We start from the raw sequence: 22,695 nt of genomic DNA, 5'->3' as shown, positions 1-22,695 counted from the left end.
TATCCTACTTAATTTGAAAGAAAGATGGGACCCAGTTTTATCTGATCCCAAATGTATTTCTTAGGTATTCACTTTCACTATACTTATATGACTGAACAAGTTGCACATATTCTTTGAGCTGTGGTTGTCAAGCCTGTGAAATGAGGCTCACAATAGTTGTTTGGCAGGATTGTTGTAAAACCCAACAAAATAATATACTTGAGAGTTCTTTATAAAGTACAGACTACCAGACAAATATAAATTCATTATATTTAACATTTTTTCATGAACAGTGTTGCCATTTATGAGTTTTTCTGAACTTTCAAGTGGTGTGTAAGTAAATGGCAGTCAGAGAGGCACTGAGTCAAATGGGCCTTTCATCGTAGTATTCCTTTTATGAGTATTCAGACAGCAGCTTGACAGATTAGCAGAACCTTCTTTCCCCTAAAGAAGTGCAGCTTTGCAAATATAGATGGTTTTAAAGGTGATAATCATGTACATGATAGGAACATTTGTAAACCATTTATCATGAAGTCCGATGTGATATTTAAGAGATATTTTTTTCAAGACAAGAAATTTGTTGTATTAGATTCTTCCTAATATCCAATATGACCCACCCTCTAGTAGGCTTACCTTGGCCTTTGAATTCCTCTTCAACCTTGTGGGCATCCTACTGTTAAAACTAGAGATGATACTTACATCCTTTCATAGTCCCTGGCTTTAGCCTCTATTTTTTAACTTATAAACAGAGGAAGGAATTGAGATAAATATTTACTTTAATGCTTTTACCCAGTAGAAAATATTGCTTGCTTAAAATCCCCCAGAAGATTTCTAGTGCTCTAAGCAAAAATATAAATATTTCTCATCAAGAACTTCAAGTCCCCAAAGATTCTGATCTATACTTCACTTTCTCTTTCATTGAATATCACTCTTTTTTATTTATGAATCAGTTGTGTTAATCTTCTTATTCATGAAACAATGATAATTTGTACTCAGCTTGGGACTGCATTAGCTACATGTTATTCCCAGAAAGCAGTTACTTAGGGAACTCTTCCCCACTTCCCTACATTCAAGTAGCCATCCACTCTGCATCATATCAACATAGTTTTGTTCTTGGGCCCTCACTGTGAGGTGAGTGTGTGTGTGTGTGTGTGTGTGTGTGTGTGTGCGATTTGTTTCACTGTGATACCTATAATCACACTGACTGTTCTGCAAATTCTTGATAAGTAATTGGCAAATGAATGAATAAATGTGTAAAACAAAGCATGAGTACACTGAAACTCTGCTGACTATCTTCTTCCAGCCTTTGTAGCAAAATTTAATACTATCTCTAATTGAAGGAGAAACAAAGGCTCTGAAGAACGTGAAAAATAAGAAGTATCTGCCTTGGTCTCATTTTTCATTGCTTTCCTTTTTATTCAAACTTTTACCTTTAATTGGGTCATTCTAGACTCCTGCAAGTTTCCTATCCCTGAATTCTTTCTTAGACAGTTTTCTCAGTAAATCAGATCCTTCAGAACAGAGGCCATTTCAGACTTCATGATTCCTCTCTCTTACAGATTCCCAAAACTTAATATTTTGTTTCTAAACCTAATTAAATATACTTTGCTTTGTTTAACAGATTTCTCTAATTCAAAAGTCTGGACATTTATATTTACATATCTCTCCATGAGGTACCCAAGTATATCATTACACTCTCCCTTCCCTTTAAGTGTGCTAGCCTCACTTCTTGTTTGAACAGTGACTATGATTACATACTATTTGTATCTCAAGGTATCTGCTGAACTGAACTATTAACAGCTGAGATTGAATGTATTGCTAATATTGGCCATTCTCAAATATTTGTCTTTAAGTGCACAAGCACGTACACACACACACACACACACACACACACACACACACACACACACACACACACACACTTCCAGGTTCCTGAGATATAAAAACAAAAATTACTGTTCAAAAGGGTTTACCTTGGAGAGCTCCTGTCCAGGGCCACATTGTTGGCAGGTGACACAGTGCCCCCATTGGTCCTGGTACTCATTTTCTTGACAATCCATGATGAAAAAACTGTGGGTACAGAAAACAGTTACTACTGAGATAAGCAAAAAAAGAAGTAGCTTCCCTGACACCTGGCTTCTGTGTCTTCTTAACTGTGACTTTTAGTGACAATGGCCAAGGAAGCCAACTGGAAATAGCTAAAAGTTTTGGAGTACTGACAATGTGCCCAGAACTCTTCCAAATGCTTCCTATGTGATAATACATTCAATTCTCAAAGAATAACAACATAAATTAATAATAATAATAATAATAATAATTATTACATTTTACATGTAAGGAAACAAAGGCACAGGGACAAACAAATTTTCAGCTAATGGTTATACCAGAGCTTACAGTCAATAGATAACGACAGGCAGATAGATAATTAAAACAGTTGGATTCTTTCTTTCTAGTGGGTACAATCAAATGTGTGAAAAGCTCTTACGCATTTAAAAATCACTTTCACACTTACTTGATTTGTAAATACTTTCAATATTTTTATGACTTAAGCAATGTAGAAATTATCTTTATTTGTGAATGAAAAATTGAAACATGATTCTTCTTTGCCAAAGGGTCTGATTACAACAGCCATGTATTGAAGAACTGTACAAGTAAAGCAGTGTAAGTATGGAGATCGCCTTACATACATACACATATACGTTTATTATAACAGTGTATCAAGGAACACATACATGGTGCTTGTGTCTCTAAAATAAAACTGACAGGCTTTTTTGTCACTCTCAATGTCATTTAAGACTTTATTTCAAGTGGGCTCTCAACACACACTCTCTCTCTCTCTCTCTCTCTCTCTCTCTCTCTCTCTCACACACACACACACACACACACACACACACACATATATATATATATATATATATATATATATATATATATATATATGAGAGTGTGACCACCAATCATCTCCACAAAAGTCATCAATAGAAATAGATGTTCTGGATGGCATTTTTGTTGAAGTAAATTTTCCTTCCCAATTCTTCATTCAGTGGAAGGTGTCCTATGAAGTCTACTTTTGGCACAAAATGAATACACATTATCCTCTGTTATTTGTCTCAAATTGTCAGTCTCAGGGGGCAAGCATCCCCTCTTCCATATATTTCTCATTGAGGAAAAAAAAACTATCAGTAGTCTCCATAACCCTCAATGACACGGAATTCAGTGTTACAGTAATAAATCCAGCATAAATTATTCAAAGAAAATTTCTCATGTATAGTTTTTTTAAAAAAATAAAACAAAACAAAAAACAGAAAAACATTGACAGAGTCCCAAAAGCAAACCTCCTTAGGAGATGAATTCTTAACACAAGCACCTAAACTTTTCATGAAGGCTGCTGGCCTTAGAGACATCTGAGACCCTATTTTCAGTTTGGTTTCCAAATCCAAAACAACCCAATATACATTAAATTGCCTGGAGCTGATATGAGATTGCTGTCTAGGTAGGCTCCCTGCCAAATACATATACCAGGACACAGTCAATAAACATAGGGTTTCTTTGTCCCTCTATTTTTTTTTATCAAAACAGTTATCCAAAACATGAATTAAATTGTATTTCAATGGGAGTTTAAATGTAGACAGAAATTTCTGTTTACTTCCTGGTCCTACAGTCATTTAGCCCCAAGCAAACACACAGAGGCTTATATTAATTATAAACTGTTTGGCCAATGGCTTAGGCTTCTTATTGGCTAGCTCTTCTTAATTACTAACTATGTATTTCTATTAAACTATGTATTTCCAAGAGGCAGTGAATTACCATAATGCTCCACATGATACTTCTGTGGTGGCTACATGGCATCTCCCTGGTTCTCTGCCTTCCTCTTTCTAGCATGCCTAGTATGGCAGCCCCACCTATACTTCCTGCCTAGCTACTGGCCAATCAGCATTTATTCACCAACCAATAAGAGAAACATATATTCACAGCATACAGAAGGACATGCCCCATCATTTAAAAATTGTTTCTATTGAAAAAAAAACAACAAAACCATGTGTATGCTAGACTGTTGTGAAGAATCCTAGTTATATGGATAAAACTTCCTAATAAGCAATAAATGTCACCACCCATCAATAATGTGATGCCTTATATGAAGCCATTTGCTATGAATAGTAGTTTCCTACAACAGATGTTAATTTATGGTAAGCATAAGAAAGAATAATTGGACATTGCAAATACAACTATTCTTAAATATACTACCACTGAATCTATCTTCCTACAAAGTATTACAGAAGATGGAATTTTGAGTAAATCAGCAATGCACAGTCAGACCTATGTATTTTCTAGTAAAGAACTCTTAATGTGCAGCAGGAAGTTAGTAGAGAAATGGTAATCCAACAGAGCTCGTTGCGTGTTAGTTTGTGAACACACTTACTTTCCTGGCCTGTGATGAATTACGTGTGTGTCTAGGAAACTTAGATTGTTTCTCTCTCTAATAATGCCTTTTCAGACAGTGTATTGTAAACCCATGTCAAGGAGACTTCGATGTGAATCACAACCCTGCCATTTACTAGGCTTTACAATGGTTTTCTTTTTCACAGCACTATTTGTTTCACCCTTAAATTTGGTATTTTAAAAATTCAAACCTTCCACAGTTTTGTTCAAGGAAATAGATGTTCTTACATATGTTAAAGGACCTAATATAGTGCTTTGTTCAAGTGTTCAAATAGGTTCTCTACTCATTTGCCCTGAGGTTACCACATTTTAGACGTGTGAAGAACTCAGGGGAATTTGCCTTTGTCACCCCAGATATTTGTAGGAAAGGAAAGGGTAAAGCACATAAAATAACTTCAGTGGCCAACTTCACCAGGAACATGGAAGTCATGCCAAAGAATTCGATGTCTCCAGAACACATCCCTTCCCAGTAACTGTTCCCACCAATAACATAAGACTTAAGAACAGGTTTACTTCAATATATGTAGTATCTAAGTCACCTTGGTTAAACTGAACATTGTATTAGTGTTTGTTGAATATTTTTCGTCAGGATATTCCTATATAAGAAGAACTCAGTGAACAAGGCCTGGAAACTTTTCTGGGATAATTACTTCTGAAATGGAAGTATAAGAAAAATATGAATTGGGGAGGATAGTATCGACTTCACTGAGTAGCAGATCATTTCCCACAGAAAATCACTCTCATTGTCACATCCTAGTACTGTAGCAGATCTCTGATATGACTCTGTGTTCTTTTTATATCATTACATTAATGGAAACAGGGGAGATAAAAGGGAGTGTCAGGCATCTCTTGTCTCCTATCCTGGAGCATGACAAAGGCTGGGTGGGGTTCTTGGTGCTTCTGCCAAAGTTCACAATGCATTCAACTCTACCAGCACAGGCCACACTCAAAAATTCTGCCTCCACCTTGCCCAACAACAAAGGAAGAAAAATATAGACAAAGAAAACAAATGAACATTGAACAAAGCCCAGATTCATCAGACAAATTCTGTGGTTTGTGACAGGAAATACATCCAGGTAAATATGTAAAATGCATTGTCTACTCAGGGTCCCTTGTACCCCTTTTCCAGTCAATATGACCCCTTCCTGTAGGTAATTGCCATTCTGGTTTCTGTCATTATATATTTTCGCTGTCATTTAGTGTCATATAAATTCAAATATAAGACATTACCTCTTTGTTTCTTATTTACATGAGTTTTCTCTTAAGAATTATTAAGATGGATAATTTAAGATTTTTTGGGGGGTTTTTCGAGACAGGTTTTCTCTGTGGCTTTGGAGACTGCCCTGGAACTAGCTCTTGTAGACCAGGCTGGTCTCGAACTCCCAGAGATGAGCCTGCCTCTGCCTCCCAAGTGCTGGGACTAAAGGCGTGTGCCACCATTGCCTGGCTTTTAAGATTGTTTTGATCAAACAATATTCTTAAACATTTTTGTGACCTTAGGTTATGCTGTTTTTAAGCTTTAGTAAAACTCTATAAGCAACCAAAGGCCAAGGTGTGAAGACAAGTTTTACACCTAAACTTAGTACTTGCAAATTCAAAAAAATTTGTCTCAAGAAGTGATTTTGAATCCCTGAAGTCCCAAAGTGGAGTTGGACTCTGGACAACATGGAACAGGAAGCTCAAAAACTGAGATCCTGGTAGTCTGTCCACCAAGTCCCTTTAGAGAATGAGAAGCTGCTGTCAATTGTGGATATGTTTATTTTCTGGAAGAAGAAGGCACATCTCTTACAACCATAGGCCATCAAGCATTCATCACTATTGATTTCAGAGTCTGAAGGAATTGAAGGTCCCCTCCTTTTTTTTTTTTTGCTTTTTTGATTTGTTGTTTTGCTGAATCACTCAGGCAAAATACGAGTAAAGAGGAATCATAGTTCAGTATGTCACTGCCTAAGAACAGTGTGGGCTAGTGCTCCCATCAGACTTCTACCTCTTCAGTAACCATCTCTCTTCTAGCCAGTGAGCATGATTTGCAAGGGGGTACCAACCACATAATGCCATTAGGAAGGCCTGGCATTCCAGGAATTCACAAAAAGTATGATAACCTATAGTGAGCGTGAGCATTACAGTGACATCTCAATCATGTCTATCACCAAGATCCAAATAGTACATGATGCTGCTTCCCTGACAGCACCTTCCACCACAGCCTCTTTAACACATGGTACTAGTACCAGGCATGCCTTATTGAGGCCCATTCTCTACTATGGACAGGATGTTATTTATCAGAATCCCCTATGACTTTTGAATTACTGTGGTTGGATACCAGTAGTTGCTGACTTTAGAATCTCAGGACTCACTTGTGAAACAACCAGATTGCCAGGAAGGCTCTTGCTTGTTTGATTAACACACATGTGCTCCATAGAGCACAGAGAACTCCAAAAGGCACCCAAGAGGGAATCTCCAGTTTCAAGGCATTATTTATTCCAGGATGACAACTATGGGAAAGTATATACCAAATGTTCTCACCTTATCAGTCATGAAATAAGAACACAGGTGAGAAGCCCTACAAAAAAAAAAAAAAAAAAAAAAAAAAAAAAAAAAAAACACTGCACATGCCCTAATGTGCTTGGATGTTGCAATATAAATATGTACCAGATATTGATCTCATGCATATGATGACTGTGGGAGACAGTTCATGAGATCTAACCATCTAGGTAGCACTGAAGAACTCATCAGTGGATTTTAGTTTACCTAGAAGGTCAGGCCAAATGAAGAAAGACCAATGGTCTTCTTACTCCTAGCCAGGAGCTTTAGGTAATTTTCTCCTTCCTTTGGCTTTCTACTCCCTGACCTCACTGCATCAGACTAGCTCATCTCTTTGGTATGCAAAGGTTTAAATGGAGGAAGGAGCATTAGACTGTGGTAATAAAGCCAAAATGAAGCTGTTGACCTCACCAGGGATACCTCAAAACCTTCAAAAATAGTCTCTTGATGTTCTTGTCTTCAGAGGCATCAGCTCTACCCTTTAGTCAGATGAGAAATTGGAACAGAGAAAAAGGGCTTTAAAAAGCTCTTCTCTTCTGCCACTCTTTACTTAAAAAAAAAAAAACCCTTTAATGACTCTTGTTTACCTGCTATATAACATTCAGGATCTCTATCTGGATCTTTCACAGTCTTCAGAACCAGGTTTATGTTCAAGTAATAAATGCATCACTTACTGGAAAATGACATTGGGAAAGGACTTTGAACAACATGTTTTATGAACAAAATGTTTTATTTAATCATCTTCTGGAAAATAGCATTAGGAGTATTAGGCTACAATGAATATGCCATATGTAACACATTAGATTCTCTCATCATGGCTACCAACATACCCAGAGTTTTTGTAGCTTCCCACTAAACTTGATTAGAATTCCTTGTCATAGAAGATGGGATCTGTAATTCTATATAACCATAGAATTCCACACTTTTGGGACAGGTAATACTCATGGGTAAAATTTGACTAGTGGGTAAAAGGAGATAGGAGAGAAACAAGAGGAGAAATTCTGCCTTTCTTCTCTCCCATAAATTGTTGGGTAACATTATTTCTCCCCCACATGCTAGCTTTGTGGGGAGATCTCCAAAGCAGCCAATGAGAACACTTGCCTCTTCAAGGATGGTCATGAAGCAGTACCTAGCATGGAAATACATCACCTGGCACTACTTCTTTCTTTACTGCCACACTGGCATGTTTTCACTCCTATATATTGGTTTTGAACAGCTCAATAAACAATTAGTTGATTTTTGTTATTTTTTTAAAGTTTAACTTTAAAAGAAAGACCAGGAAAGAAGGGGAGGGAAAATCAATCTTAGGTGGTGATTGGTTTTCATTGGATGAATGTATTAAAATAACACTCTGAACCTCATCAATATGTAATAATTAACATGTGTTAATCAAAATTAAAATATTTAAAAGTAAAGATGAAAGATAACTCACACAAGAGACAAATTTTGCAAATCATATAACTAATAAAATATTTGTACCTAGAATATAGTTAGAACTCTTATAACACAAAAATTAAAAAAAAAAACCACAACTTAAAAGCTCAGATTAGGGGGTCCATGTCTGGGTTCATGGCTCTGATGCAACTCTTGTCTGTGTTGGTGTCTGAGGCCACTGGTACCACTAAAGGCAGAGAGAACAGAGCTGTATAGAGTTGTCTCAGCTCCTCACTGGCAGCAACCTTGGGGAGAACTGGTCCTGCCCTCACTGGCTGAACCACTCAGAATAGAGGGTATAAACACCTCACTTGGCCGGCATAATAGCGCTGACCCTGTTCACAGAAGGCACAGAGAAGCTGGCCCTCAGGGCATGAGAATGGGAAAGCAGGTTATTCTACTCTCATCTGCAGTGTGGTAGCATGGGTGCAGGAAAGATACCCTCCTCCCTTCAACACCTGCTTCAGGTGGGGGACCGGGCTCCAAACCCTCCATAGCTGCAGCACTTTGGAGAACAAGCCTTCCACCTCACCTTGGCAGCACAGTAGAGTGGAACCTGTAGACAGGGGTATGAGTGACCCAGCCCTGAGGGCATGTGAGGGGCATAGCTGGTACTGCCTCCCTCATCCGTGGTGTGGTGGTGACAATGAAGAAAAGATGTCCTCCCCAAATGCCCCTACCTCCACCAGATGATAAGGGAGCTGACTCTTCACTTTACCAACTGCAACACTCAGGAAAGTGGGCCCTGCACCTCACCTGGGCAGCACAGTAGAGCTGACCCTGTTGATGGGGAGGTGGGTGAACTACCCAAGAACATGAGCCATGAGCATGTGAGATCTGGTCCTGCCCCTCAACCACCATATGATGGTGTGGACATGGGAGGCATGCCTCCATCTCCTGTGGTAGATGGGAGATCTGGCAGGTGATGTCATCAGAGTGGGAGGGCTATCCCTGCCTCTCAACATGTGCAGCATTTAGGAAAGTGGCCCCTATACCTCCTCTGGACAACACAGTAGAGCTGGCCCTGAAGGTGTAGATATGGGAGAACCAAACTCTAGGGCATGAAAGCAGGAGAACCAACCCTAACCCTTGCTCATCACTGCAATGGGTGAATTAGCAGGGGCAATGCTGGACAGCTCACCAAGATGGTGAAGACAGGGGAGAGCTGGAGGACTGACCAACCCTGCAACTAGCCAGGTCCAGAACCATGGCTTTGAGATGGCCCACCCCAACATCCACCCCATCTATGATATGCAGGGCCATGTGAAGGGGCTGCTTCTGCATACCCAAAGCTTCAGGATCTCCATGACACAGAGCAACAACAGGATGTCCAAGAGGAGTCCCAGTGAGGGCCTAGCATCTATAGTGTATCAGAAACCAGACTCTTTGCAATGAACACTTGCACCTAAAGATATATGAATAGATGTGTTTACTGTGTGACTCACTGTGTCACAATGCAGCTTCCATAACAAGAATTTTCTCTTTTTTTCTTTTTTATCTTAAATGTTATTGGGAGGGTCAAAGTGCAGATACAAAGGAATGGGAAATGAATGGGATGGAGATGCATGATATGAATGACACAAAGACTAAGTAAAAAGAAAGAAAGTTTAATAAAATATAAAAGCTCACATTTTTTTTCCTGACGTAGAGTTACTCAGTGTAACAGTCCTGGCTGTCCTGAAACTCACTCTGTAGACCAGACTGGCCTCAAACTCACAGAGATCTGCCTGGCTCTACCTTCCAAATGATGGGATTAAGGGCATGCATCACCACTACCCAACTAAAGTTTACAAACCATATAACTAATAAAATATTTGTACCTAGAGTATAATTAGAATCCTTATAAATCAAAATTAAAAAAATACAAAGTAAAATAAGCTCATGATTGTGTGCTCAGTAGGAATACAAATTAAAATCATAATTAAATATTTCATTATACCCAGTAGAGTGGTTATATATTTTTCTAAAATATGGATAAACAACTGTCATGAATGATGTATAAAACTAGAATTTCATAGACTGTTGTTGAGTCTAAAGTAATGCAACATTTATAGAAAATGATTTATCAGTACTTCAAGATGTCAAACATAGTCATCATATGATATAGAAATTATTACTAAATATAGACTACTAAATATATATGCCAAGAGGTGAAAACACATGTTCACACATAACCTTGTGCATAAATGTTCCTAGTAGCATATTCATAATAACAGAGTAATAAAATAAACCAAATGTCCATCAACTTATAAGCAAAGTCGATAAACAGAACTTGGTATACCTGTATAACAAAACATTATTATCTAGAAAAAGGAATAAAACATATAATGCGGGCTATAACGTGTAATCAGTCTTTAAAATATTATGCTTAAGCTGACCCTATTCACAGAAGGCACAGAGCCATGAAAGGGCAACAATGTGACTTCATTATCAAGATGTCAGAAACAGGCAATCCACAGAGACAAAAAGTAGATTCAATATTTGCTGTTTCCTTGGAGGAAGAGCAGTGACTATGCAATGTGTAATAATAATGACCAGGAATTACATTTATTAATGTGTATAAGCTAATTAAAAAAAAAGTGGTGCCAGGTACCACAAGAGTAACAGAACTGTTCTGTTTTCTGGGATTCTGTTTTTTACTTTTTTAAAAAATGGAGTGTGCTGGATGTCTCTACAATTTTGTTCAAATGACTGCAGAACCTGGAAAAGCTGTTGCTGCTATTGATGCATAACATACTGCCATTATTGGTCTATATATATATATATATATATATATATATATATATATATATATATATAATTTGAATTTTTGGAAACTTTAGCTGTGCTGTCAACTTTGGAAAAAAGTATCCCAGTTTACCGTGTTGACTTGGCATTGTATAAAAATTAACAGCCATATTGGTCTAGAAATGTTGAACTTAATTTTTTTCCATTTGTACAGGGGTAACACACTGTATTAAATATGCAAGGTCTTAAAAGAAGAAGGGATTTTGAGAGCCCATCCCATGTGAAGGGATGCTCTCTTGACCTGGACACATGGGGAAGGGCCTGAGCCTGGCCCAGGATGATGTGGTAGACTTTGGGCAGCCCCTTTTGAGGGCCTTACCCTGCCTGGGGAGTGGAGGGGGATGCCTAGGGGCAGGTGGGATGTTGCAGGGGGGAGTAAGAGGGCGAAGGGATTGACATGTGAAGCAAGCTTGTTCCTAATTTGAACTAATAAAAGAATAAAATAAAAAAGGAAAAAAATACGTATACTTGTAAACTTGAAAATGGTAAATTTTATGTGAATTATGCTTCAGTTGTTTGAAAAACAGATGACCTTCATTTTTTAATTAAATACTTGAACTATCCTCTTGATCCAGATGATTTGTTTCATTCAACTTTTTACCCAAATTTCATAATTGAAGTGTATGTACACATATATGTACAATATCATATTATTGTATTAATATGTCATCAACTATGTGTACATACATATATTTATCCAGTAAGACTGGAGTGACAAAAACATGACTAGTGTTTCTTTACTTGTCCTGTCTCATCTGCATAATCTGTGAGTGTGTTACCATTGTCCTGACTCTTCAGAAAATAACCTAGAAGAGTGTTAATGCAGGCAGACAGGAAAGAGAAAAGCAATGAGGTCGGCATTAATAATAATCTCAACATTAGCTCACTGTGCCCTGAATAAATGATGCTGGCTAAGTTTCTGTTGGGTGTAAGGTACTCTCACACTGCTGGGTGTGCAGCTGCCTCTGATCACCATTTGTGGCTGTTGGTCTTCTCAACTTGCAGAAATGCCTGTGGCATGAAGCATGGTCTCTATCTAGGATGGGTAGAACTTGGAGGATGACAAGTCTAAATTAAGAACTCAGGACTTTAGGCTATTTGCTTTGCTGGGGCAGTACAGAAGTCCTGAGATTAAAAAAGGGTGATGAAGATAGCAGCTGGCCCATTCCCTGTCCATTCCTCTCATGCAAGCCCAATCACCACCCATGTGTACAAGGTTATCAAAAATCAAAGCAGTTGCTTGGCCTTGAGAATAATTCCTTCTTTGAAAATCAAACTTCTAATCTTGATAGTGCCCTCAACAATTCCAGATGTTTGGCCTGCAGTGCAGATGTTGTTGTAAATTATTAGACACTGCCTCTCAGCTTTCTCTTTTCTGGTCTGGTCCAGATCCATTTCTAGGTCAGATTTCTCTTGTCAGTTTCCCATTTCCATTTTAAAAAGCATCTTAATTTCTTCCTAGCCCACTAATTGTGGATTTTTTAAATTTATTTTATTTATAGTAAATGGCCCAAGGTACAGCTCTGCCAAAAGTAACATAGTGATACTTAGTGCTGGCTCAAGCTATACAGTCATCATGAGAAGGCTGATTAGGTTAAACACTTCAGGCCAGTGGTACTCATTCTTAGTTATATTCTGGAGGCTCCAAAATATATTGATACCTGGGTACCACTCCTATTTTTAATTAGAAACAAGCTTCTTTTACATGTCAGTCCCAGTTCCCTCTCACTCCCCTCCTCCCCTCCCCATCCCAACCTCTTTCTGCTACCCAGGGAGGGTGGGGCCTTCCATGCAGATCTTCAAAGTCTGTCTTATCATTTAGTGCAAGGCCTACACCCTCCCCTGTGTGTCTAGGCTGAGAGAGTATCTCTCCATGTGGCGAGGGCTCCCAAAGTCCATTCAGAGGCCCCATAGATTATGCAGACTTCCAAACTGACATCCTCACTTAGGGGGTCTGAAACAGTCCTATGCTGGTTTCCCAGCAATCAGTCTGGGGTCCATGAGCAACCCCTTGCTCAGGACAGTTGTCCCTATGGGTTTCTCCAGTCTGGTTCTGACCCCTTTGCTTATCACTCTTCCCTCTCTGCAACTGGATTCCAGAGTTCAGCTCAGTGTTTAACTGTGGTTCTCTGCTTCTGCTTCCATCAGCTACTGGATGAAGGCTCCAGGATGGTGTATAAGGTAGTCATCAATCTCATTATCGGAGAAGGGCATTTAAGGTAGCCTCTTAACTACTGCTTAGATTGTTAGTTGAGGTCAAACTTGTAGATCTCTGGACATTTCCCTAGTGCCAGAATTCTCTTTAAACCTATAATGTCTTTCACTATTCTGGTTTCTCTTTCTTGCTCTCCTCAATTCTTCCCCTGACTAAATCTTCTGCTCTCTCATGTCCTCATCTCCCTTCCAGTTCTCCCTCTCCCTTTCTTCTAGCTCCCTCTCCCCTTCCACCATGCTCCCAATTAGCTCAGGAGATCTTTTCCCTATCTCTGGAAGACCATGCATGTCTCTCTTAGGGTTCTCCTTGTTTCCTAGCTTCTCTGGCAGTGTGGATTGTAGGCTGGTACTCCTTTGCTCTATGTCTAAAATCCACATATGAGTGAGTACAGACAATTTTTGCCTTTTTGCGACTGGGTTACTGGGTACCATGCTTGAGTTTCTGATATAATTAGTCAAAGTATGATCTAAGCTTCTGGAACTTATACAGTTTATCCATTGATACTCAAGGAAAACTACTCTAAATAACTGTGGGTTTAAGGGTTCCTTTAGTTTTGACTTTGTGTATTGTTTAAATGTAAAGCATAATTAATAAAAGCGAATTCCTGTCCTTCTACAGACAGGCAACCCACCCATATTTTATTTTTTGGTAGGAGAATGAGACATAAAGGAGCAGAATGTAGGAGAATGGATCCTTTAAACATATCAGATTACATTATTTTTAACTTGAAATGGCTTTTCCTTTTACTCCCGAGAAATCCGAGGCCCTTTTAATGGGCAGTGACCTTATATAATCTGCCAACATAAACTTCATCTGCTATTTCTAGCCATAGGCTCTACTATTCTTCCCCTTACTGTATTTGCTTCAACCACAGTGGTCTCATTGCTATTCATCAAATTAAGCAGGGATATTTTCAGTGGAAGGACTTCATACCTTCTCAAGGCAGGAGTCTTCTGAATATATACATTTGACTGGTTCTCTCAACTTCTTTGGTGCTTTATTATTATTATATCATTTGTTGCATAGGGCTTTTCTGGCCACCATTTTAAAACTGGAATTCCCCTAATCCCCTTATCCCCCTCTTGTTTCATTATTCTTCATAGTACATGTGACCTTCTTTATATATTATGGTTTTCTTATTAACATATATCCCATTTATGACATCATTGTCCCTATTATTTTTACTACCTTATCCAAAATACTTAAAACAGTGCCTGTCCACACAGTTGTCACTAAATAAGTATTCATTTGAGCAAATGGCAAAAAAGAAATTCTACAGAGTAATAGTAACAACCTTATAGTTTTTAATGCCAATTAGTTCTATTGACCTTCACAATAATCTTAGGAGGGAGCTAAGACAGATTTTATCAAAACAAAATGAATGAGACTCAAAGAGAAAATATTCCCTTAAGTTAGTTTACTTGGTAAGAAAAAAAAGCCAAACTCTGCATATATTTTACATTTGTGTAACTGGGTCTTCTTGTGGCACTCCTAACAGTGGAAACAGGGGCGGTCCCTGGCTCTTTTCCTGGCTTTTGGGACCCTATTACTCATACTGGGTCACCTTGCCCAGCCTTAATACATGGGAAGGTGCTTAGTCTTACTGCAACTTGATATGCCATATTTTGTTGATATTCATGGGAGACCTGTCCTTTCCTGGACTGAGATGGAGGAGGAAGGGATTGGTGAGTGGAAGGGAGAAGTGTGAGAGGGGCTGGGAGGGAAGGATGGTGGATGGTGGGGGTGGGGCACTTTGGGTTGGATGTAAGACAAATAGATGAATAAATTCATTTAAAAAGAAAAAAAGAAAAAAAGAAACTAAGGCAAGACTCAAAGGTAACTTAGAGTGCATAAGTGCATCCATCATGCTTTCTAAGGCAATGTTTTATGAAAATAGTGACTGCATAACCTCCATTAATTATTTTTTCTTTTTGCAATATTTTCAGTGAACACAAAAAATTGTTTTGAAAATTAACTTGAGTTTTCTTTAAATAATAATTTTAAAAGGGTTACTAGGGAAGTTTTGGAAAATGCCTACACTCAAGATTAAATAAATCAAAACATCTGGTAGTTAAGAATCATTATACTAGGTAAATAGTGGGATAGACTTAGATGACTAAAGAAGGATGCCAGGAACAAGATGTTAAGGACACACATATTTAAAGTTAGAAAGGGGATAGCAGCCACCAACACACAACAGGAACCCAGGGGAAAATTAGACTCTGGTAACAGTAATGCATGATAAAATGTTACTAATTAAGGAGTGATTATTAGTGCCATATTTTGGTACAGGGATAGACAAAGGGGTTAAGATGTGTTAATTTGATTTTGATTTGTGTATTAGTAAATTGGTAGCCAGCAAAATAGCTTAGTGGGTAGGTAAATGTGCTTGTCATGAATGCCTCATGAACTCGATTTGAACCTTAGAACCCATATTTAAAAAGTAAATTATCTTTTATCCTTAAATTTGCTAAAATAGATTCCTGGGATAGAAATAATTAAGAGGCCATAGGTGTTTGTTATAGCTTTTGATTTGCTTCTTTTTCCATTTTCCTACTGGCTGAGGAAATTCATCTATTCATGGTAACAACTTCAGGGGGAAAAACGAACTGTATACAATTAAAGACTGACTGACCTGCTTCTTTTGTCCTTTATTCCAGTGCACGAAACAAGAGGAAATATCCCATCTGAGGTATGCAGAAGTATATAGTTCTTTTTCAAGGCAGTTGTCACTGTAGAGGTAGAAATAATAGTAAGGAAACTGGGCCACTTCTACCTATGCAAAGGCATATAGTAATCACATGAGTTAAATTTCAGAATGTGTGCCTGCACCCATAGCTACTGCACAAAAAGACACAAACTTCTCAAAAAGACTGTAAATTGAGCAGAAGAAAAGGCTAAACACATATATACACACACACACACACACACACACACACACACACACACACACACACACACACACACACACACACACACGCACACTCACATAAAAGAATGAATGAAATTATTAAAGTCAATCAATTCTAGTCTGATTTTAAGGAGACCATATCCTTTGGATTTCTGCTGAAACAGTCATTCCAAGTAGAATCGAAGGCACAGAAACAACTTTGGACTCTGTTCAAGGGAAAGAATGAGACAATACATGTGAAAGTGCTCTGGAAATTCCAGACTGTGTTTCACATGAGAAGAGCTGCTAGGACTATTGTTACTATCCCACCCAGTGCAGAGAAAAAAAGGACATTGGAGATAAGTCACAGGTCACATTAATGTTGAGCCAATATTTAAGTCTGATTTGCTCCACTGTCACCCAAGTCTAAGGGTGTCACTGCTTTGTGAATTGACCACCCTAAGGAAGTATGAAATGATGCTATGAGCAATAATTAGTTACCTACCAGGAGAGTGCTTGAAGTGGAGATTCATTAGCTTCCCAAGGAAATTTGGCACAATGTCCAAGAAAGAAATTGAAATCATGATATGAGTTCTTTATGTGCATGGCTGGAAACTGGATGACTCTCCGAAAGTGTGTTCTAATTTCTGATTTCCCTTACTACTTTTTGGTCTTGCATCATATTATTTCTACTCTGTTCATATTATGAGGCAATCTAGAATAACTGTACCATCTTGAATCAGTCAGTTCTTTTTACCCAATAATAATCAAATATGACATTTATTCCTCTGAAGGCCAGGGAAAGAAATATACCTTCATAAACAGTGGGATAAAACAGTAGGTACATGTAATATCACCCAAGGTAAAAACCACACAATAATACTAGGAAAAATAACCCAGAGATTGAAGCCTATTCATAGAGAATTGTTGCCAAAGTTGTTCTATCCCCCGTTTAAAAGCCATGCCAATAAAATGGGAAGGAAGGGTCATTAAAGGTGAATGTAAGTAAGATTGTTATACTCTTATAAATATGTCACAAGGAAACTCACTGTATTGTACACCAACTAAAAAATTTTAAAGAAAATAAATATATGTGAAAAAAGTGTTCAAGGAGAGGAAGAAAGTATTGGATATGAAAGGGTTGGTATTATAGTAATATCTGGTAAAAATAAACCTATTATCACATATATAATTATGCTTTGTGAAATAGTTTTCAGAAATAATTTCAAATTTTGAGAATCTCACACAAAAGGTCAATTAGCCTCATCTTTTTAATTCTCAGAGGAAAATACCATCCGTCTCTATTTGAACCCCTTTAATAACAGGCAGCTCCGTCCTCACAAGACAATATGTTTTCATTATTTTTTTCTTCATTTTGACAACTGCTTACTATTTAAGATAAAATTAATTATGACTATATAGGCATGAAATCTGACATGAATGTATCAAGGTAACCTCAACCTTTATGATGCAAGTAGGAAAACTGGAGCTACAAGGAAAAAACAGCAATTTTCCTGAAATGTACATAGTTTGTTAAGACTATAATCTAAGTCTCTGCTCAGAGTCTAGTGCCTTGTCTATTTCCCAAGCACAAAAAGGCAGGGCATTTTCAGGACTGACTGCTAACTTCTTTTTTCTTCACAGCATAGTATTGGCTCTGTAATCTCTCAAAAAAAAAAAAAAAAAAAAAAAAAAACTACCAAAGGGTAGAGTAGGTCAGGGAAAGGCGGCGGCTCATGGAAGGGAAGTAGTACTGCCCACTCTTTTTGGCTTATTCACAATAGTGACTAACAGCCTCCAGGTAATAATGACATCTTACTGTTTGATTCCATCATATACTACATGGAAACCACTTTACTTTTCAGAATTGTTTGCTATTTTTTGAGGATCCATATAGAATATCTGTAAATTCTGTAGAATAGATGGTTATTTACTAAAAATTCAGCTGATAATTGTTTCTACACTAGGCATTCTTTTGAGACTTAGTCACAAAAGAGAAAATTGAACCAGAATTAAGAAGGCTAATTATGTGTAAGAGAGCATGTCCAAAGAAACACTGAAAAAATATTTAGTTAATTCTAATCTAGACAGACTAGAGCCATCCTCACATCTCTAATATGTATCTAATAATAATGGTCCTTTTAGTATATAAACTGATGATAAACCTAGCTAGTGCTCTCCCCAGTAAGCAACTTAGGGGATAATATATGGGTAGGGATAATCTCCTAAAGGAAGCAGAGAAAAAATAACTTCTGCTTCAAAAGCTTCAGCTCTGAATAATGACTTATGCTTTACTCCCTGCAGAAGGCATTCAGGTGGAACAGATCAAAAAGACATCTAACTAAAGGAAGGCTCCTTGGCCTGCCTTAGGTTTCTAGGCCCAGGTATCATTTGCTTTTCTTTTGGGTCTAGGGGCTTTTTCCTCCCTGGTTTCTTTTACTGAAAATTTTCAAAAAGAAAGTAACTGGTACAAGGCAATTGAATGATTATTTTCCTCTCTTCAGCTCTAGTTCAAGAATTAACCTATCTAGCCATCATCTTATACACAAAGCAGCTGTAGAAAATGAAGGAAAAGTGAATTAGAAAAAAAACACTGTGACTTGCAGTTATGGCTCACACAGAGAGAGACCAAATGTTTTCCAGCAGGTTCCCTGAGCATTCTCTAGTGAAGAAAGAGTACAATTAAAGAATTGAAAGGAATAACACATTATAAAGAAGTTTGCCACATTTTCCCATCATGCTTCTTGTGCAGTTATTGCCATCTTTCTGGAGGTGTTACCACTCCATTTTATATAATTCAAAACCTCAGACTCATATTTTAACTAATAGCATGCCACAGGATAAATGGAAGAAACCCAGCTGATTTACCAGGGAACAGAAGATGGAGGGAAATTTGGTCTCTAATCTTCAGATCTCTGAACTTTCAAAAGAGAGAAAGAGGTGTCCGTAAGTAGCTCCAAAAAGCACCACTAGAACATCTGAGTACAAGTCAGAGGCATAAGAAATGCAGCTGAACAGAAGAAAACACTTTCAAGAATCAAGGATTTCCCCCCAGACAGATAATGGATTCTTTCAGAGAACAGTGAAGACTTTTCCTCTACAAGTGTTGTCAGAGATGAGACGGATGTTTAAAGGTGAAGTCAAGTGTTATAAAAGAAACATATGACTCATAAAAGCCTACTAGTCATCAGCCTTGGGCTAGGACCTTTACAAGATTATCACTTTTTAATCCTTCCAACAAGTGGGAACTATTTCCCATTTTTCAAGAAAACAGAAACTCAGGGAAGTTTTAATTTTCTCACTGGGATTACTCATGGTTCTATAGGTGGGTGGAAGAAACATCTCTTTGCTGTATAAAAACACTTAGTGCTGATTCAGAATGGAAATATTGAGAATACTATGCATGTAAAAGCCCTGGGCAATTTATGGGGCCTCTAGTAGTGGATCAGTGTTTATCCCTAGTGTATGAATGGACTTTGGGAGCCCATTCCACATAAAGGAACTCTCTTAACCTAGACACACAGTGGAGGCCCTAGGCCCTGCTCCAAATGATATGACAGACTTTGAAGATTCCCCCATGGAAGGCCTCACCCTCCCTAGGGAGCAGAAAGGGGATGGGATAGGGGTAGTGGGGGCCAGGGGAGGAGGGGAGGGAGAGGGAACTGTTATTGACATGTAAAACAAGCCGGTTTTTTTTTTTTTTTTTTCGAGACAGGGTTTCTCTGTGTAGCTTTGGAGCCTATCCTGGCATTCGCTCTGGAGACCAGGCTGGCCTCGAACTCACAGAGATCCGCCTGCCTCTGCCTCCAGAGGGCTGGGATTAAAGGCGTGCACCACCAACGCCTGGCAACAGGCGAGTTTCTAATTTAAATAAAGAAGGAAAAAAAGATTTCAAACAACAGATTCCAATTTGCACTATATAGAGAAGTAGGATGAAAATGTGCACTCTTTCAAAGTATAAGCTAACCCTAAGAGATAAACTCCATGCTTCCTTTTCTAATGCCATGTAATTCAACAGCTTCAAATTTCTGATGAAGCAAAGTTTGTGTGACATGATAAATACATTGCATTCTTTCTCTTCTCATAGCCAGCACATCAGGTTTAGGGCTTTGTGTACTTTTCATTTGTTCACTTTTGTGTTTTCTCATTCCTGTCCATCTGATTCACATTTACCTAATTATTCTTGCTAAAATACAGATCTGACTTTTTCTTCAATTCAGAAACCAACAGTGGCTGTACAATGATCTGCCAAATAAACAGAAACTCAAGTATCCTAAGTCTTGTGTAGTATCCTACCAATCTAACTTAAACTTTTTCCTAATTGCATTAAAGCATCCAATTCAACTGTTCTTCTTTTCACATATTCTGAGTTCCTTGCCATCGTGCAGTTGTTCATGTTTTCTGTACTTAAAATGCCTTCTCACTCTTTTCCACCTGTTGAAATCCTATCTGTGCTACATAATCTAATCTTAAATAATAATGGTTAATATTTATTGAGTGCTTATTTTGAACTGTGCTAAACAAGTATTTTACATGGAATAATTCAGTTCATCCTCACAATTACTCGATGATGTTGGTACTGTAGTAAAAGGAACTTTAAAGAGGAAAAAATGGCTCCTTTTGACCAAGGTCACACAGTTGCTATTGGTGGAATGCGATTTGTATACAAATACTTTTGTTCTCTAGCACCCAAAGGTGTTAGGGTTTAAAAACAGTCAGCTAGGCATAATGAACACATACCTGTACTTAAGCATTTAGGAGTTGGAGCAGCAGGATCAGGAATTAAAGAGCCTTGTCTGTAATTAAAGAGTTTCATTCAGTCCAGCCTTATCTACATGGGAACCTATCAGGGCCTAAGGATACCAGGGGCAAGTCTTGCTCAAAACAAAACACTCAAAAGCTATCAGAAGAAAAGAAGAGAAAAGAAAAGGAAAGAAAAGAAAAGAAAAGAAAAGAAAAGAAAAAAAGAAAAGAACTCACGTTTTTCTCTGGCTCTAGTTGATATGATACTTACTTGACAACTTCAGAGCATTTTGACTGAACTTTTAAAGTTCATCTTGTACATTATTATTGGTGTCCCTACACTCAGGATGAGTCTATTAAGATCTAGGGGATTTATCCTCTATATCGTAGACAGCTTAGTACTTCAAACTTGGTGATGGGAGGGTAAATATTCAGTATGTGTCTTATGTTAGATTAAGTGTATAGCAAGACATAGGGGACAGGAGAGTTACCTAGACAGAGAGCTCCACAATTTACTACCTCCCATTGTCCTACAGGACATTGGTCAATGCTACCAAAAGCTGTCAAAATGAGATCCTACAGCCTGTTTTCCCAGCCTAGTCTCTGGCAGGCCTCTTCTCCTCCCTGCACCCAGCCAGTTCTTGCAGCTGTCTGGGCTTTGGCCAGCGTTTGGGGTGAGGCCGGATCAAAATATCACTGTCCTGGGCTCAGCTTCCAGCAGCAAGTGATCAAATGAAACTCAGTCACTGGTGACAAGGCTGGACTGAAAGCCCCCATACACAGTGCCAAATTGCTCTTTACACAGGCCCGGACTTGCCCGAGCACCACGTGGGTGGGCTAGTAGTTCAGCTTTCTGCAGGATGCTCTGAATGTCCAATCCATCCCCTCCTCCTCTCGCTTCCTTATCTCTGGATCCCAGATGCACAAGCTTGTTGGACAAGTCCGGGCATATTCCCAGCGGCCGTCTGGCTCCAGTTCGAACCTGTACAGGCAGGAACTGACTAGTCAAGGCTGCAGGGATAACAGCCTAAGTTTCTGACATCCCAAAGAGTGCTGTCAGGACACAAAGATGAAATGACTGATAGCCACAGAATACTGTCCCCCAAGCCATGCTGACTTTCCAGCACCCTTACAGGGGTATCTGATATAGTCCTCTATTTCCCGTACCTATGTGCCACAAGTTCCAACTGATTTACCACATGAAGGAGTGTTCCCACACTTTCCCTGTCAAAATCAATGGATGGATCATACAACTGGATTCCCTGAACAAAAACATTTGAGTACAGAAGAGACACCCTGCCCAGTAGCCGCCCCTTAGCCCCCAACCTGCATACCGCTCTCAGAATAGGCGAAATCCGTTGCAAGCAGTGTTCTGCTGGACTCATTTCACTTTCACGTGTGGCAACAACAGATCAAATCCATCCTCTGTTTCTTTCATGTTATGCCTATCCCCCCTCCTCTCCTCTGTGAGGCATGGGGGACGACTATTGGACTACTTGATGTGTTTGGGAGTGGTTATGCAAATAAACCCCGCCCCTGAGAGGACACTGTGAGTCTGGCGGGTAAACAATGGCCAAGCCACAAGTATGGCAAGAGTTATTAAAGCTCCAGGAACTGAAGCTGGGACGAGAGGGGGAAGGGCCTAGAGTTGGATCTAGCTGAATCT

At 38.6% G+C, this 22,695-nt stretch overlaps 1 protein-coding gene across 6 annotated transcripts in view; it reads right to left on the bottom strand.

Moving 5' to 3' along the window:
- The window catches only part of Eda2r (ectodysplasin A2 receptor), a 45,791-nt gene extending 23,311 nt beyond the window's left edge, over positions 1 to 22,480 (bottom strand). For all 6 annotated transcript variants that reach the window (XR_004771471.1, XR_004771472.1, XM_027431898.2 and 3 more), the window contains exons 1-3: positions 22,364 to 22,480; positions 16,032 to 16,128; positions 1,953 to 2,049 (exon numbers count right to left, since the gene is read on the bottom strand). Coding sequence is in view for 4 of the 6 variants with exons in the window: in XM_027431898.2 (XP_027287699.1) it covers positions 1,953 to 2,039 (87 nt within the window). In the remaining 2 variants the exon portion in view is untranslated. The remainder of the gene's footprint in view (positions 1 to 1,952; positions 2,050 to 16,031; positions 16,129 to 22,363) is intronic.
- Positions 22,481 to 22,695: the final 215 nt, after the last annotated feature.

The sequence above is a fragment of the Cricetulus griseus genome, chromosome X (assembly GCF_003668045.3).
Source record: "Cricetulus griseus strain 17A/GY chromosome X, alternate assembly CriGri-PICRH-1.0, whole genome shotgun sequence".
Classification (NCBI taxonomy): domain Eukaryota; kingdom Metazoa; phylum Chordata; class Mammalia; order Rodentia; family Cricetidae; genus Cricetulus; species Cricetulus griseus.
Note: the sequence above shows the minus strand (reverse complement) of the source record. Positions and strands in the feature narration are given on the sequence as shown.